Source organism: Neofelis nebulosa, chromosome 9, assembly GCF_028018385.1.
Source record: "Neofelis nebulosa isolate mNeoNeb1 chromosome 9, mNeoNeb1.pri, whole genome shotgun sequence".
NCBI lineage: Eukaryota > Metazoa > Chordata > Mammalia > Carnivora > Felidae > Neofelis > Neofelis nebulosa.
The window spans coordinates 25,734,905-25,753,380 of record NC_080790.1 but is presented as its reverse complement, the minus strand read 5'-3'; the positions used below and the strand labels follow the sequence as shown (position 1 = coordinate 25,753,380).

The 18,476-nt window shown below is 47.7% G+C and overlaps 1 protein-coding gene across 2 annotated transcripts in view; it reads left to right on the top strand.

Annotated features, from left to right (window-relative positions):
- The window catches only part of LOC131484588 (xanthine dehydrogenase/oxidase), a 58,501-nt gene extending 41,380 nt beyond the window's left edge, over positions 1–17,121 (top strand). For both annotated transcript variants that reach the window (XM_058682968.1, XM_058682967.1), the window contains exons 24-36: positions 200–286; positions 4,267–4,458; positions 4,628–4,773; positions 5,555–5,636; positions 6,189–6,284; positions 7,570–7,698; positions 8,368–8,442; positions 9,940–9,992; positions 11,942–12,056; positions 13,084–13,149; positions 13,413–13,601; positions 14,896–15,072; positions 16,701–17,121. In XM_058682968.1, the coding sequence (XP_058538951.1) occupies positions 200–286; positions 4,267–4,458; positions 4,628–4,773; positions 5,555–5,636; positions 6,189–6,284; positions 7,570–7,698; positions 8,368–8,442; positions 9,940–9,992; positions 11,942–12,056; positions 13,084–13,149; positions 13,413–13,601; positions 14,896–15,072; positions 16,701–16,751 (1,458 nt within the window). In that variant the 3' untranslated portion in view covers positions 16,752–17,121. The remainder of the gene's footprint in view (positions 1–199; positions 287–4,266; positions 4,459–4,627; positions 4,774–5,554; positions 5,637–6,188; positions 6,285–7,569; positions 7,699–8,367; positions 8,443–9,939; positions 9,993–11,941; positions 12,057–13,083; positions 13,150–13,412; positions 13,602–14,895; positions 15,073–16,700) is intronic.
- The last annotated feature ends 1,355 nt before the right edge of the window (positions 17,122–18,476 follow it).

Here is an 18,476-nt window from a genome sequence, read left to right as displayed (position 1 = left end):
TGTGTCCAGGGTTGAGGACCCATGGAGCGTCACTGGAGAGATGTCAGGTCCTCTCTGCTTCACCTGTTAGCTCCGGTGACCTTGTTTTCATGGTATGATGTCTTGTTCTTTCTGCTTCCTCTGGGTAGCATGAGTGGGAGGGGATGACTCAGGTTAGGCAGAGGAAAGGGACTATCGAGAACTCTCTCCTTTTCATCAGGTTGGCTTCATGAAGACTGGGAGGGTTGTGGCTCTGAAGGTGGAGCATTACAGCAATGCGGGGAACACCCTGGATCTCTCCCAGAGTGTAAGTAGGGTGCGCCCATGCCTCTGGGTGGGGGGTGACTGGGAGGTCACGGGCAGGCCCCACAGCCCCACAGGCATAGGCCTCCTCACTTCCTACCTGGGATTATTGCAGTAGCCTCCCTGTTGGTCCCCACCTTGAGGCTCTCCACCCCTGGTTAAGCTCTAAAGCACAGAGATAATCCTATTACTTTTCTGATCGGAAATTCTTCCTTTGGGGTGCCGGGGTAGTTCAGTCAGTTAAGCATCATCGGATTTCAGCTCAGGTCATGATCTCACGGTCTGAGATCGAGTTCTGCATCCAAAAAAATAAATAAATAAATAAATAAATAAATAAAAATCCTAGTAATAATAAAAAGAAAAGGAAATCCTTCCTTATTTTTCAGATATTTTGCCAAGCCAGCCAAGTCAGTTACAAAACTTTATGCAGACTATGGTGACATTGTATGTATGTGTCTGTAAGATGAATATACCTCTATTATAGATATAATCATGTGCCTGGAAAATTCCAAAAGAACACATACTAAACAGTGATTGGATGGGATGAAGGGAGGGGCACTCACTGTCATTTTCTTTGTAACATATTTTTGTGATGTTTGAATTTTAAGTAATGAATTTCTTCTTTTTTTTTGGTAACAGTTTCACTGAAATATACAATTTAAGGGTTTTTAGTAAATTTTAAGAATTATGTAACCATTATCATACTTTAGTTTTTGAACACTTCCATCCCCTGAACGTGATCTCTTTCCATCACTCCCGGTCTCACCCCCTACCCAGCCCCGACATCCACCAATCTACTTTCTGTCTTTATAGATTCTCCTCTTGTAGTCCATTCATATAAATAGACTCTACACTGTGTAATCTTTTGTGTTAGGCTTTTTTCTCAGGATTGATTATTTATTTATAGTTTTATTTATTTAAGTGATCTCTGCACCCAACATGGGGCTCAAACTCACAAGCCCGGGATCAAGAGTTGCACGCTCCTCTGACTGAGCCAGCCAGGTGCCCCTCAGGATAATGTTTTAAGATTCCTTAGTCCTTCATTCTTTTCTCTTGATAATATTTCATTATATGGATAGGCCATTTTTTGTTTTCTACTCACCACTGAAGAGACTTTTGAGTTGTTCCCTGTTTTCAGCTTTTATGGGTAAGGCTACTTTGAACGTTCTCATACTAGTCGTGTGTAGACATGAAATTTTGTTAATCTGTGTTAATTTTGTGTTAATTTTATTAATTTTGAAATTAGCAGTTACCTTTGTGGTATTACTTTTTATAATTTTTTTAAATCCAAATTTTATAACCATACTAGGTACAAACGTGTAGACTTTTCTTATAAAAGTCAGTCAGACATTTCAGGGCAAACAGAAGTTCCTGTTAGCCCCCACTCCCCATGCCACTCCTCTTTGCTAGGGGCTAACTGGTTCCATTATAAAACTTCACACTTCAGATGCAGTGTAAAAACTGCTCAAAATAAGCAACACATTTAGTCTTCTCACCATTTGCAACCTGGGCCTCTTGGTGTTTTGGAAAAATCAGATTGAAAAAGATACAGTGCTTGTCCCCAAAGATCTTAGAAGCTTTTAAATCCAATCAAGCGAACATTTATTGAGCGCCTAGGGTGGCAACATAAAGAATAGATGGCATTGTTTCTGCCCCGGGAAGTTCACAGTACAGTGGGGAGACAGATAACAAAAGACAAAATGAGGGGTGCGTGGGTGGCTCAGTCGGTTAAGCGTCTGACTTTGGCTCAGGTCATGATCTCGCAGTTTGTGAGTTCGAGCCCCGCATCAGGCTCTGTGCTGACAGCTCAGAGCCTGGAGCCTGTCTCATATTCTGTGTCTTCCTCCCTCTCTCTGACCCACCCCTGTTCATGCTCTGTCTCTCTCTGTCTCAAAAATCAATAAACATTTAAAAAAAATTAAAAAAAAACACAAAATGAAATAGAAGTACAAGTTAGAGTGCTAAGGGAAAGCAAAAACGGAATTAATTGAGACATACTCAAAACATCTAGGATGACTAAGACTAAAATAATCAAGGGCACGAAAAGCAGCCTGTCTGAGAGAGAGAATATACATGGGGAAGTAAACCAAACCCAAAATGAAACGAACAAATAAAAGCTGCCATTGATCGCATCAGGAAGATGAGTTATTACACCTTCAAGAAAGAATAGGAAGCCATAAACATGAAGCATTTGGAGAATAAAAACTAACTCTGGTGAGATAAAACTCTGAAAGCAAAAGGGTTGAAAGACACTTCAGCAAATCTCTCCAAACAGAAGAAAAAAAATACAGAAAAATTGGAAAGAAAATACAATGAAATTCGAGGACTAGTCCAGGAGACCCAAACGATAGAAGTTTCAGAGAGAAAGAATGGAAACAAGAGAGAGGAGGCAACTATCAAGAAGTAACTCAAGAAATCTCCCCAAACTATGGAACTGGAGAGTGTTATGCTAAGTGAAATGAGCCATGCAGAGAAAGACGGATACCATATGGTTTCATTCTTATGTGGATCCTTAGAAACTTAACAGAAACCCATGGGGGAGGGGAAGGAAAAAAAAAAAAGAGGTTAGAGTGGAAGAGAGCCAAAGCATAAGAGACTCTTAAAAACTGAGAACAAACTGAGGGTTGATGGAGGGTGGGAGGGAGGGGAGGATGGGTGATGGGTATTGAGGAGGGCACCTTTTGGGATGAGCACTGGGTGTTGTATGGAAACCAATTTGACAATAAACTTCATATATTGAAGAAAAAAAAAGAAATCTCCTCAAACTAATGGGCATACACTTTAAGGTTAAAAGAGCCCATCCAGTAACAAGCACAATGAAGGAAAATAGAACTATGCTAAGTTATATCACTGTGAACTTGGAGAAACCTGGAGATAAAGATTTTACAACTTGCAGGGAGGAGAAAAACACAACTATTTCCAAGAACTGGAAAGACATCGATTGGATTTGTCAATACTGGAGAGCTCGAATGCACTACCAAAATGCCTTCAGAATGTTGAGGGAAACTGGAAAACCTAATTCCAACCAAGAATCCTATATATATCCAAATCATTAGTTAAGGGTAAGAGTAGAAGAAAGACATTTCAGACATGCAAGTTTCAAAAATGTACCCCATGAAGTATTTGACTCTTTAAACTACTTGCCATACAACTTCAATGGGAAAAGAAACTTCTTTAAAAAGAATTCAAGGGTGCCTGGGTGGCTCAGTCGGTTAAGCGTCTGACTTTGGCTCAGGACATGATCTCGTGGTCCGTGAGTTCGAGCCCTGCATCAGGCTCTGTGCTGACAGCTCTGAGCCTGGAGCCTGCTTCAGATTCTGTCTCCCTCTCTCTTCTCCTCCCCCACTTGTGCTCTGTCTCTCTATCACTCAAGAAAATAAACATTAAAAAAATTAAAAATAATTCATAAAATCGCTTTTTTTCTTTTCTTTTCTTTTCTTTTCTTTTCTTTTCTTTTCTTTTCTTTTCTCTTCTTCTTTTCTATCTTCCTTTTTTTATAGAGGCAAATGACCAGTCCTAACTGGGGAGTCTGGGAAGGGCCTCCCCAGGGAGGAACTGAATGAGGATGTTAGTAGATGGGAAACGTGCAGGGGAGGGCGGGCATGTCAGGTGAGAGTAACATGTAGTCAGAAGAGAGGAAAAAAATATATTGGGGAAAAGTCATAAAGAGTCTTGTGTTCCATGCTGAAAGATGTATGAACTTTACTCTGAAGAGATTAAGTGCCATTTTTAAGCAAGAAGTTGACACAAAATGACCTTATGTTGTAGTTTGAGGCAGAGATTAGAGGAGGGAGAGACACAGAGGCCAGGAGCCCAGTAAGGAGTCTGTTGCAGTACCAGAGAAGAAATAATTTGGGCCTGAATAGGAGCAGTGACCAGTGGGGCTGGAAAGGCAAGGATGGGTGTAGCCCTCAACATCCCTTTCTTGAGGAGCCAATGAAATCGGTGCACTGCTCTCTCCCATTTTGGTTTCCTCTGCTGCAGATAATGGAACGAGCTCTATTCCACATGGACAACTGTTATAACATCCCCAACATCCGGGGCACTGGGCGGATGTGCAAGACCAACCTGCCCTCCAACACAGCCTTCAGGGGCTTTGGGGGGCCCCAGGGAATGCTCATTGCCGAGCATTGGATGAGTGAAGTCGCAGTGACCTGTGGGCTGCCGGCAGAGGAAGTAAGCTGGGAATTTGGTGGCACAGGTTAACCTACTTTGAGGGGACAGTGGCTTTGTGTCTTGGGCATCTCCCATGGGGGCAGAGGAGAGGGGTTGGAACCTTAACTTTAGGTTGTATCCGTTCATCTCTTGCCACCAACAAGGCCTCAGTGTCTCTCTCCTTGCAAAGGTGCGAAGGAAAAACATGTATAAGGAAGGGGACCTGACCCACTTCAACCAGAAGCTTGAGGGGTTCACCTTGCCCAGGTGCTGGGAGGAATGCCTAGCAAGCTCTCAGTATCATGCCCGGAAGAGGGAGGTTGACAAGTTCAACGAGTAAGCACGGGGAGGGGAGGAGTCTGATATCTGGCATTCTCTTGGGTTTCATATTCTACAGCACATTTGCGATACTCATAATACCAAGCTAGTAAGGTGCTTGAGGGTGCTAAGTTTGCTGACCCACTCCCAGCCATCTCTTTAAGATACTCAAATGATTTGTTCAGCCTGGGGTCAGATGGGCATATACAGCGTTCACTCACTATCATAGCCCATCGATATGGTTCACCTTTACACTCATCTGCTGTTGGGGCACACCAGCCAAGGACTAAGAACACCACAGTGATGCAGCGGCCTCTAACATGAATCTATCACTGTGACCTTACAGTCACTCCATTTTCTTAGGCCCCATTTTCAACATCTGTAAAATGGGGGTAATTACACCGGCCCTCTTTCCTCACTAAGTTACCCAGAAAACCAAACAGAAAGCACAGAGAAGGTGTTAACCACTATCATCAGTGAGTGTCATAAGTGACTGTCTTCCCTGGTACAGTCACAGCACCCTGACTCTGTTTGAGCTCCACTCTGGGAGGAAGTTTTGATACTTTCAAGTGCAGACCCTCAGGGATGGGTCCTCCTTCAGCGCAGCTGAAGAACACAATCCCACCCCTTTTTCATTTGGTTTACCCAACTGGAGCACAACTCAGTTATGATAAGTACCATGTGGGCTGCTCCAAGGATGCCTTATTCCAACTTTACAAAGATGTTGAATGAAACTACATCTGAGCTGACACAACCATGATAGAAAATGTTCTATGAGAATCTTCCTTTTTTTCTCCAGGGAGAATTGTTGGAAGAAGAGAGGGTTGTCCATAATTCCTACCAAGTTTGGAATAAGCTTCTCTGTTCCTTTTCTGAATCAGGTAATTGCCTTGTATAATTTTGTGCCTCTCCACTGGGCTGGGGCCCCATTTCCCTCCCTGTCTGCACTATCACATGGGAAAGGCCGTTGTGGCTGGTGCCAGAGCAGAGTGAAGGGGCTCTCTGCTGTTTAAATGGACTTGAACTTGCATATCCCTATTTGTCCAGGACGTCACAGGTCAGTGAGGGCAGCACAGGACTCAGAGATCTGGGGTCAACTCTCAGGTCTCCTTCTTCCTGACTGAAGGGCTACAGACAGCCACTCTGCCTTTCTGATCCTATGGCTTCATCTAAGAATGAGCACAAAGACATTTAACCTCCTTCCCTCTGTGGAAGACACACAGAAAGAGAGAGAGTGGAAATTTTTCGGGAACTGTTGAAGGGCTACATGATTAAATCACAAGATTCACGGTGCTTTAATTTGAGTCTGAGGCTGTAATCCAAAATGCTGCTTCTGGTTTTCTTTCTCCTGGGCTCCAGAAATATTGGCCCCAAGCATCTGGCTCAGTTAGGATTGACCCAATTTTGTGTTTGGAATCCTTCTCTTCCTGTAGGGAGGAGCCCTGGTTCACGTGTATACAGATGGCTCTGTGCTGCTGACCCATGGAGGCACTGAGATGGGCCAAGGCCTTCACACCAAGATGGTCCAGGTGAGCAGCCTGCAAGTGGGGGGGGGGGGGTCCTCTCCGACATCATGGCGTCCATGTGAAGGAGGATGCTATAAGCAAGTGAGCGGCGGCACACCTGAGAAGCAGAAGCCGGCCTCAGCTGTGGTCAGTCCCGGCTCTGCTGCCCATTTTCGTGTGACCTCAGGCAAGTCTTCTCCCCTCTCGGCCTCTGTGTCTTCCTCTGTGCAATGCAGTTGGCCGGGTGACCACTCAGGTCACTTTCATTACCCACATTCTAGGGCCGTGGGGTTGTGTTGGTTTACAAGTTGCTCGGGAGCTTCTTGGGAGTAATCTGAAACTGGCACCTGGACTCATAGGGCAGAGGCAGACAGAAAAAAGAGGCCCAGGTTGGCAGGTCACAGTTCTAAGATGCAAAGGGAACTTACATGAGAGGCTTGCCTTGGGTGGCAGCAAGACAAAGGATCCCTACCCCCGCCCACCAAATCTTAAAAGTTTGTAGGGAGAGAGGCCTCAACTGGGTTTAGCCAAGGTACTGTGCAGGTGTTCTCAATCCCACATCATCATCTCCAGGCTGTGTCCTAGAAGCAGCATCCAAGAGCCAGAAAGGCAAGCAGAACCCACATTCCAAGGACAGGGGAAGTGGTGAGGAGCCTCTGATCCTTTGAGTCCAGCTCATGGGTCAACTGGTGGTCACATTAAAAAAAAAAAGGTTATTTATTTATTTTGAGAGAGATAGAGCATGAGCAGGGGAGGGACTAAGAGAGAGGGAGAGAGAGTTCTGCACTGTCAGTGTGCAGAGCCTGACTCGGGGCTTGAACTCATGAACTGTGAGATCATGACCTGTGCTGAAACCAGGAGTCAGACGCTTAACCAACTGAGCCCCGAGGAGCCCCCTGGTTGGTCACATATTTTTGGTGACCTTCCCTAACACTGTGTAAGAGGCTGTGCTATGTGTATAAAGGCTTCCCCCACACAGAGGAGCTAGGACATTGGAACTGGAGTAGAGTTGGAACACCTGCTTAGCTCATGGACTGGCCAGAGTAGATTTTTTAAAAAGCCAAGGTTAGCTTTAGAAAGATTAACTACTCACCATTAGGTTTATGAATTTTTTTTTTGTAGCAAAATCACTCCATAAAGTTTTGCTTCCAATTGAGACAGATATAAGAACATCCCAGTCTCAGTGGGCTTATGGCTTATAAAATTATTATATTGCCTGTAATGGTGAACCTTAAACGGTCTTGGGGAGAAGGCAGCCAAGCCCCATGCCAAGCCCTCCCTGAGAAAGTGATGTTGTCTCTTTTCTCAGGTGGCCAGCAGAGCACTGAAAATCCCCACCTCTAAGATTTACATCAGTGAGACAAGCACGAACACCGTGCCTAACACGTCTCCCACAGCAGCCTCCGTCAGCACTGACCTCAACGGACAGGCCGTCTATGTAAGGAGCCTGGGGAGCCAGCAGAGCTGAGGGCCAGTCAAGGGCTTTGGGCCCAGAGCGCTCCCTGGGGTGGAAGCTGGAATGGTCCTTATAGGCTCTTTGGCTGTGGCCATGCCTTTGGCTGTCTTATCCAAGAGAATGCTGTTCCTCCCAACACCATGTTGAAAGAGAGACCTAAAAGCCACAATCACTTCTGTCAAAGTCAAGAAGGATGAGTGTAGGATGGGGAGGAGACTTGGAGGGTCCCAGGGGGCGTTCTGGAAAGACATACTCCCCAGTGTTAGAACTGGCCACAAGACCATGGACTGAAATTGGAATTCGATTTTGCAGCTGGCCGGGTCGGACCAACTCACTTCTCTTTCCACATAGAGGCTGTAATTAACAGAGGAGTTTGATGGGAGAAGTCACTTCCTTTGGGTTCCCTCAAATATTTCATCTTCTGTAGCCTAAGAACCGGGTGTGCTCCCAGCAAGGGCCAATGCCAGTTCCTGTGGCAGGGTCCTGGGAGTGGAAGCCACACAGTCATTCTTAAGAGGGTGGCAAGACTATTTGAGTGGCACCTTGGGCACAGCATTACTTGGAGGTAGCCTTGCTGAAGCCCTTGGGGTTTTGCCTGGGCCAGGAAATACGGAAGACTGATATGTCTGGTGTGTGGGCATGTGTTCTTAGGAAGCTTGTCAGACCATTCTGAAAAGGCTGGAACCCTTCAAGAAAAAGAATCCCAGTGGCTCCTGGGAAGACTGGGTAAGTCTGAGCTGATCCAACGTGCTTTTGAAGAGGAGAGAAATTAAAGGCAGGTTCTCTGTCCCTGCCGCAGCAGGAATAGGTCACGATCTAGTCCCAGAGGCACAGAAGGTGAGTGTTCCATAGGGTTCCACAGCACAAGTAAATGCTCCACCTTGCTGGGCCCCTTTCTCTAGGGTTTTCATAGTGGAGGGAAGGCACTGGAGGAAAACTTCTGAGCCAGGATCTTGACAACCCCATGGCGACTGGGGGTTTGGCTGCCCTGAGCCTGAGAAGGTAGGGTGACCGCTGAAGGTGCCTGACTCGGGCCTGGTTCCATACCCCGCTTGTCCTGAGGCTTGAGGAGTCTGGTTTTCTTCAAACCTGCTCTCTGAGGGCTGCTTCGCAGCACTTCCCCTTCCTCAGCTCTGGAGTCTGGGTCCACTGAGGCTCCATCTGTGAAGGAGTGGGGAAAAAGACGTTTCCCAAGAGTTTATATCCTTCCTGTGGTTTTTTACAAGTGGCAGGCAAGCCACTCTTCTCATCACAAGAATGAGTCCAGTTCTCTGGTTTCTGGTTTGGTGCCTGTGTGTCGGGAACCCTCAGAGGGAAGCGGTAAGGAAGTCTCTCTCTGGGGTCAGGCGGGGGCTTCATCTCTTCCAACAAGCAGACATCTCAGTGGCAGCCCTGCTTTACTATCTCCCAGAGTAGAGTTGGGGTGGGAAAGTGAGCACAGTGGGAACATAGAAAATGAGCCCACACCTGACCCACCTCAGATTGTACTAGTCTCCCTCCATAGACTCAAAGAAAATAGCTATTTTTCTCAGACCCACTCGCCTTATTGTGCCGCACGTGACCTCTACTTCCCTTCCACACTCACAGATACCGCACACATATACCCCATGAATGTAGGTTGATTTTGGTAGTTTGGATTTTAGCGTGGAGACCCGGAGAGGCAAACTTGAGCTGGTCATTGAGGGGAGAAAAGGATCGGGACAGATACAATGCAGGAACCACACGAATGGAGGTGCAGAGGTGTGGGAACATGGAGGGACTAAAATACATGAGTTTGGCTGGCATGGCGATGACACGTGGACAACATAAAGCCAGAGAGAGGATTGGGGTCCTTAATGTGAAGCATTTGCTCTATGGACAATGGGGAGTCAGCCAAAGTTGTCGAGTAGGGGAGTGATGTAGGCAGTATGGTATGTTAAGATGCTCACTGTGGTTGGGTTGGGCTACCTGGCAGCATGGGGAGGCTACGTGATGGGGGAAGACCAGTTAAGAGACTACTGTAGCCCCCGAGGCTTCCAATGGCAGGGACCTAGTGCAGGTGAGAGCACAGTGCGGTCACCCAGTGCAGTGAGAATGTGAGGCAGGGTGTGGAAGCGAGGACCACCGGTACAAATAGTTGGTCAGCTTCCGGAGGAGGAGGGGAAGCTCATGAAATCTTAGTGCTGGGTCAGGGATTCTGGCACCCATGCTAAGCCCTTCCTGTTGTCTCTTTCCTCTCTTCAGGTCACAGCTGCCTACCTGGACGCAGTGAGCTTGTCTGCTACTGGGTTTTATAAGTAAGGACAGTGCTGCTGTCACCCACCTCACAAACTGTGGTCATCCTAGCCTCTGAAGTCCCCTCCCGCACCAAATGCTCTCAGCCTTTGGTCAGGAGAGAGCAGTCCCACCGAGACGCTTCAGTGGACTTGTGCCAATTTCAATTGAAAGATGCTCTGAAATACCTGGCATTGCCAACCTATGGGCCAAGGAGGCAAAAGCATGAGCTGCCATTAAGAGAAGACCTGTGTTCTAGTTCTGGTCTTAAAGTGTACCATTCCATTTGGAGAAATGAGGGATTCTCTCTGAGCCCTTTTCCTCATTTACGACGTGGTGGGACCATCCCTTCCTCGGCATTCCCCTAGACCCAGGGCTGTCTGCTGTGTGGCGTTACCCTTGTGTGTTAGTTACTCTGCTGTGTGCGTTGGCTTTCTTTACAGAGGCCTTCCTGGGACAGAAAGAGAGGAAGATTTAGAACACGTGGTCTCGTTACAAAGTGCAGAGTTCAGGGGAACTTGACGTGGGACTTGGAAAAGAGCCCACGCCTTCTGCTACTTTGAACTCCAGTAGCAGTACGAAGAGCTAGAGACCCCGCCCAGCTGATGTAAAGGCTGGAAGAAGATGCGATCCAATTTGCTATCTCCCATAATGTTCTAGTTTTCTCTGGAGAATTTATTTATTTATTTATTTATTTAAATTTTTTTTTTTTAACGTTTATTTTTGAGACAGAGAGAGACAGAGCATGAACAGGGGAGGGGCAGAGAGAGAGGGAGACACAGAATCTGAAACAGGCTCCAGGCTCTGAGCTGTCAGCACAGACCCTGACGCGGGGCTTGAACTCACGGACCGTGAGATCATGACCTGAGCCGAAGTCAGACGCTTAACCGACCAAGCCACCCAGGCGCCCCTTCTCTGGAGAATTTAATTAGGACCTTTCTTTCACAGATCAGTGGGTTTGGAAAAATAGTTCAGTATGCATTTTAGGCAAAGTCACGTTTTGCCAGTGCTCCTTGGGTTATGTGACATTTGACCTGCATAGGCAGAGATTAGAGCAGATGTTCTCGGATGTTCTCGTTCCGTTGTCAGAGTTGGTAAGACTGGGTAGGATACAGGAACACCCAGGTGAAGATGATGACCTCAGAGGTCAAAGGAGGTGGTGGGTTCTCCTGGGAGAAGCCTTTTCCCTCAGCTCCGAGTTGGTTTTGTTTTCATGCAGATTCCGATCCCTTCAGCTCAGGTTATTTCTGTGTCATGCGTAGAAAAACGGAGAGGCAGAGTACTGTGAATTCCAGGTGGGAGAATATGCACGTACACACGTGTGGCTCGTGTGAACTTGGAATTGTATAAGATACTCAGGATCAAAGAAGAAAAACGTAGAAGAGAGCATCTGCTTTTATGAATAGCACTTTCCCCGAATCATTTGTTGACACCGAGAAGGGGCCAGTAGCCAAGGAGAAATGCAGGCAAGGGGTTAAAGGTACACCCAGGCTGACATGAGATGCTGACCTTAACTCTCCCCTGGAGAAAGGTGAGCAGCCCAGGAGGTGGCACAGGCAGGGGCTTTGGTTCTGAGAGCTTGAACTCTAATCCAACACTTCCTTTGGGTGTGGTTTTCGTGTCCTTCGTGAACTTGGGCAAATGTGTCACCTGCTTCTACCACATAGAGGCGGGCACACGGATACTATACACCCCTGGGCTGTACAGAAGGCGTCACATAAGGGCCATTGGCAGATCCTAGCAGACATGAGGCAAGAAACTCTGGAATACCTGGGTTTCATTAACAGGTCCAAAATATTAAAAACATGTGGACTCATTTGAAGGGCAGCTGAATGAATAAGTAAAACCTGTGGAGTCTTAGGATTTTGTGGGACAATGTGTGTGTGTGTGTGTGTGTGTGTGTGTGTGTGTGTAGGTGGGGGGGGCATGTTAATCTTAATACATATGCAGTGTTTTCTGTTTTCTCCTCCAGAACACCCAACCTTGGCTACAGCTTTGAGACAAACTCTGGGAATCCCTTCCACTACTTCAGCTATGGGGTGGCTTGCTCTGAAGTGGAAATCGACTGCTTAACAGGGGATCATAAAGTAAGAAGTTTGTAAAATCTTAGTACTAAGTTAGGGGAAAGAGAAGAGAAACAAGTGAGTTGCAAACATCAAGAACCAATAGAGACACACTTTCTGGCTGGGAGAATAATGTGTGATGTCACAGCCTGGCAAACTTCCGATGAAGGACCAGAGAGTAAATATTTGAGGCTTTCTGGGCCACTAAGACTCTGCCTCAACTACTCAATTCCATAACTGTAGCACAAGAACAGCCAGAGATGTATGCAAACAAATGGGCATGGCTGTGTTCCAATACAATGTAATTTGTGCACACTGAATGTGAATTTCACATAGGTTTCACATGCCGCGACATATTCTTAATTTTGTCAGTTATCTAATACCATAAACACCATTGGGGCACCTGGGTGGCTCAGTGGGTTAAGCGTCAGGCTTCGGCTGAGGTCATGATGTCATGGTTGATGGATTTGGACCCCACATTCGGCTCTGTGCTAATAGCTCAGAGCCTGGAGCCTGCTTCAGACTCTGTGTCTCTCTCTCTCTCTACCCCTGCCCTGATCGTACTCTGTCTCTCTCTCTCTCAGAAATAAATAAAACATTCCAAAATCTTAAGAAAATGTAAACACCATAATTAGCTCACAGGTCCTACAAAAACAGGGCACAGACTAGAATCAGCCCGTGGAATGTAGTTTGGTGTCCCCTTCCTTACACTATCTATCCAGACTCAGGTTCCGAGTCCCAGGAGCCTGGGAACCAGCCTTCCTGCTCATGGGTGTGTGTGCCTGTGTGTGTGTGCACAGTTCCTTCTGATCGCCCAGAGAGTGTGGCCACTCCCTTCCCCTGCCTAGTGGCCACAGACTCAAACTTCAGCATTGACCATGCCAGTGCAGACTGACAGGGATAGGATCACCCTGCCTGAGCATGCCCGGGGCACGCTGCTTCTGAAAGTCCTATCTGGGTTGACACAATAATTTAAGGGTCACTGCGCCCCATCTATCATTCTGCACATTCCTTTCTTCTCACACTATTTGTATTTTGCCATCCACTTTAGAACCTCCGCACAGACATTGTCATGGATGTCGGCACCAGTCTGAACCCTGCCATTGATATTGGACAGGTAAGGCACATGGGTGACCAGGGTGGTCATGGACTTGGCCAACCTTCAGTGCTAATGCCTTCGCTCTGCCTACACCACTGCCTGGCGAAGGCCCAGATAGCTGATCCCAGGCCGGGCAGGAGCCAGCTGGGCTGTCTGCAGAGGGCTGTTTTCAGCTTCTTTCCACGCCCACTCCCCGTGGGGCTTGGCGCCTATTGTGGGAAGCGGTATCTGTCCTTGGGGAGTGGTAGGCAGAGTGGCCATGGTCTCTGTCTGGCCTGCAGGTAGAAGGGGCGTTTGTCCAGGGCCTTGGCCTGTTCACCCTGGAGGAGCTGCACTACTCCCCGGAGGGGAGCCTGCACACCCGTGGCCCCAGCACCTACAAGATCCCTGCGTTTGGCAGCATCCCCAGTGAGTTCAGGGTGTCGCTGCTCCGTGACTGTCCCAACAAGAAGGCCATCTATGCGTCCAAGGTACTGTTGCCCTGGGTCTGCACTGTGGGAGGACATGGGGGTAAGACCCACCTACCGCGTGGGTCTGCAGGGGGCTTGTCTGGAAGAGGCCAGGGTGCTTGACACGAGTTTTGGCGAGGATGGTGGAGCGATGGGCAGTCCCTGCCTGGGAAAAAGAAAACTGGGATGACACCAGCTCTGTGTGGTCAAAGCCAGCTCCTTTGGGTGCACTCGGAGAGATTCCTTTAATCCAGTCCTGTAGGTCAAGTCCTGACCGACATCTATGTCTCAGGTGTGCATCTTGAGCTTGGTCCTAAAGAGGACCCCACAGGTACACACCCCTCCCTGTTATCCCTTAAAAATAGCACATTCACTGCAGATGGGGCAATACTTCTGTGCAATCCCTTGTGCCTCCTTCAGTGGCTGGCACCTGACTTGAAACTTGATCTGCACGTCTCAAGGATTAGAGTCATCCCTTATTTCCTCCCGGTCCCCAGTAATTATGAAAAATGGTTGAAAATCCCATAAGCTGATTGATACAGTCCTAATCAAAGAAGGAAAACACATAATCACTTGTAACCAGTGAAACATACCCATTTGTTCCTTTCATGATTTACTTCACCGTGGTTGGGTCTGGGACACTTTTTGATCTCGCCATCGACTCTCACGCTTTAGTATGCCTTGGGATCACTGCAGGCTCATGAAAAAAATACATTTTGGTGAGACCTGTCCCTAGAAATTTGATTCAGGAGGGCTGGAGTAGGACCCTGCAACATGCATTTTTAATAAGCATCTCTAGTGCTTTTGATACATGGAATTTCTGGTCAGTGCTTTGGGGGAACAAAACCAACTCTGCTAGTAAATGTTTAATTCCTATTGGTCGTGATGTCTAGATTCCAGATGACATTGTAAGTATAATTAGGGTGCCTACAAGTATAATTAAGGTGCCTGTAAATGTGGGTGTCAGAGTTGCAGGTAGAGGATTCCCCCAGCCTTATAACTGCGAGGAAAGGGTCCAAATTCAGGTCAGACACTTTGTCCATAAAATGTAATTATTTAAAACAGCTTTGAATGGTGCATTTTCTTTGCATGGTGTCATCAGAGAAAAGTGACACAGTAAGAGTTGAGAACGCCATGGAGGTTGAGTCATTTACCAGATTGATTGTTCTCAGCCCTGAAGAATTATGAGCAGCCTTCCTGCCTTGCTGGCCGTGGCCCGCTGGGGCTGGCTGGGGTTCCTGGCATCTCCAGCCCTCCTGGCACAGAGGCTGGGGTCCTGTTGCCTGACTCCCTGTCCTGCGCTCTGTCCGCCCAGGCTGTCGGCGAACCGCCCCTCTTCCTGGCAGCCTCCATCTTCTTCGCCATCAAGGATGCCATCCGTGCAGCTCGAGCTGGGAACCCGGATTGTAAGACAAAGAAGCTTTTCCAGCTAAACAGCCCCGCCACCCCGGAGAAGATCCGCAACGCCTGCGTGGACCAGTTCACCAGGCTGGTATGAGGCCCCTCGAGCACCCACTCCGTTGGGGGGAGGCCGGGCAGAGGCGGCCCATGCAGAGAGGAGAGCGGGATGCCAGGCTGTCTGTCCACTGGGCAGCCTTGGGTCCTCGCTGCCTTCCTTGTGCCGTTGAGGCACGCCCTTGAACTTGCTGGAAAAGAGCAAGAAATGAAGTTTGTAGCTGGCCTTCCTTAGAGGAAAGAGGGCTCTTTGGTGCACAGCTGTCAGCCACAGATTTAATTTTTTCCCTTGAAGATGAGGGTGATGGGTAAACGTCCAGAAGAGCCTAGTCTTTAGCGTCCATCACTAGCACTTTGGGGACCCTTCTTTGCGAAAGCCACCGTGTGAGTGCTGTGGAGACAGAGACGAAAAGGGGAGTTAAGGAATTGATTAGATGCACCGCGTTCGTTCTGAGATGACCACGTGCCATACCGATGCTGGCACACACGGAGCCCACAGAGACTTTGTGGTATTTTAGGAAACCAGCTAATTATATTATGTGGTGGCTGGTTATGACCTTAGTGTACGTAGCAGCATGTAGCAGGAATTCTGTGGTCTTTGGACCATGGGAAGCACTTCCATGATACTTGTAGTGCGCAACGCCTGGCCACAGAGGACCATGCAGGGACAGATTCTTCCCCATTGCCTCTGAGTTGTGCTGAAGCGGGCTCCGCCCACACAGGACCCTCCAACTGCCTTTGCAACAGCAGCCTCTGTTGAGTTAGCAGAGGCAGATTCTTCCTGATAACCCAAGTTGGATTTCCTCCTGGGTATTTGATAGAAGATTTGTTGGGCCTTTTTGGTTTAGAGGTGAAATGGGTACTCATGGACCGAAAGGGTTCCAGGGATGGGAGGTTGTGGGAGAGTCTTGAAAGCAGGCCAATCTGCCTTTTCAGGCCTCAGCACCAAGGGTGAGGGAGACCGAGGGGTCCCCAGGTAGGCCACTGTCATCTGCCAATAGCTTTAGCTATGGGGTAAGACCACCAGACCACGTGTTGAGTTTCCAGGCAGCGAGGATGCCCACAACTCTGCAGCAACCTTCCCACAGCCCAGAACCTTCTCACCATGGCCACATGCTGACAGTTTCCCAAACCCCTTCCCCGGGAGACGAGGTGCTGCCTGGCTCCCGATAAGCTTACCCAGGTGGCCAAGTTAGCTCCTTGAAAAGAATCTGATGCAGAACTCATTGATTTAATGAAGCCCTCCAGGTCCTCGGACCTAAAGCACAGATTCTGACCCAAGCCCCTTTGCTCTGTTATAACACACCAGTGAGTTAAATCCCTGCAGCAGGTTTGCATGAGTAACTGATTCTATGACCCAATCATGATTTCAGGGACTGTGTGTAGCACATGTGAAGGGATCACTTCCATATTTGGTCATTCCTGTGGCTTCGGGGCCTACTAGAGTGCCTCCCACATGGGAAGTGCTTGGCAAAACTAAAGGAATGACTAGGCAGTTAGGGGGCCCTGCCCTGGGGGCACTCCCAACAGCTGAGACTGCAGAGGGATGGCTCGCCTTGGAATGGTGGCTGGCAGTGGTGGGAGGTGGCATGGGCATCTGAGTGGGCAACGTGTCCTGTGCTATGGGAAGACCCCGGTGATGAGTTTTCTATCATTCCTTCCTAGTGTGTCACTGGCACTGCAGAAAGCTGTAAGCCCTGGTCTGTGAGGGTCTGACGAGAAAGCCCCCAGCACAGTCTGCTTATGCTGCGCGGGAGTTTCCATGGAGCATGAGACATGCCTGCAGAACATGATCTATACATGTCATGGGGTGACAGTGCTGTGAGTCATCAGGATGATGTCTGGAAGCACACGGAATGCATTGGAAGATTTTGTTTTGTTTTCGCTGAAGATTTTGATCAAAAATATGGTTTGCAAACATAATGATAAGCAAATTCAGAACTCTGAGGCCACGTGGCTAATATGCAATGAGAGTCTTTGTATGTCTGCTTTAATCATGTATGTCAAATAGGTGTATGTGCTCTGTCCCAGCTCACAGGCAAGGCTGTATAGCCTCAGGTGCTGACAGTGTCTGTCCTTCAAAGAAGATGCCCCCCCAGCCTCCGGAAGTTTCCATCCTAAACCAGAGTCTTCCCTTCAAACCAATGAACATCACATTATAACCGCTGACCCATAGTCAACTTTGCAATGGGACAGTGGGGTGAGATTCAAATCCCTAACCACCTTTGATCATTGAAGAGAATAGACACTGAAACGAATTCAAGGTTAATCTAACCTTGTTAAGTGGCAGCAAGGAAATTATTCTATAGCATCCAAAGCCAACCAACCCATTTACTGAGCACCTACAATGTGCTAGGTTTCTTTCTCTTCCCCTTTGTACAGTAAAAGAAATCAGGCTTAAAATGTTTCACTCGAGGGGCTCCTGGGTGGCTCAGTTGGTTAAACATCTGATTCTTGACTTCGGCTCAGGTCATGATGTGAGATCGAGCCCCGTGCCAGGCTCTGTGCTGACAGTGCACAGAGCCTGATTGGGATCTCTCTCTCTCTCTCTCTTCCTCTGTCTCTGCCTCTCCCATGTGCATGTTCTCTCTGTCTCTCGAAACCAATAAACTTTATAAAAAATTAAAAATCTTCATTCATTGCCAGAGTAATTTCCATTTAGAAATCATGCAACCAAAAGCAAGATCAGCCCGAAGAATCACAGTCAAGAAGCCTGGGTTCTCATCCCAGCTGCGTCTCTATCTGTGTGACCTCAGTCTGTCACTTCTCTTTTCTGTGCTTTTCCTTACTCTAGAAGGAAAGAACTGGACTGGACTAATCCCTAAGGCCTTCCCTGGCTCTGAAAGTCTATAAATATACGACCCAAAAACTCCAGTTACATAAGGGCTCTGCAGCTATCAGAGACGTGGCTCCCTTACTGTGATGTGACATCTGGGCTTATTGAACTCTGCTTCGATTCTCCCAAGTTCTTGAAGTTGGTGAAGAGCACAGGAGAGGAGCAAGCATCCCTCTAGCTGTTCCAACAGGTGATTTCATCGCTGTATGGTGCTGGGTGAACGATGTGACATCGTCCTGCGCCTTCACTGCTCCAAACACCCAACATTGTCCCAGATGGGGCCATGGCTCTGGCCATGGAAGGAGAAGAGGGGAAACCATACAGTTGAGCCCAGCGCTTGATGCCACTAAGAAATGAAACGGTCAACTGGTTGGCATGTGAGAAATGCTTATTAACCATCATGATCTCACCAAATGGGAATATCTGCCATATCTTTGCTTCATTTCTAGAGAACACAGGCACACAAAACACTCACACACATGCACTCACACGACACACACACACTTTCTTACAAAATTCCTTTCCTCAGAATAGTCTAGATATGCCAGCCATGTTACAGCACAGTTAAAAGGGAGGAACATTTTATTTTATTTTATTTTATATGT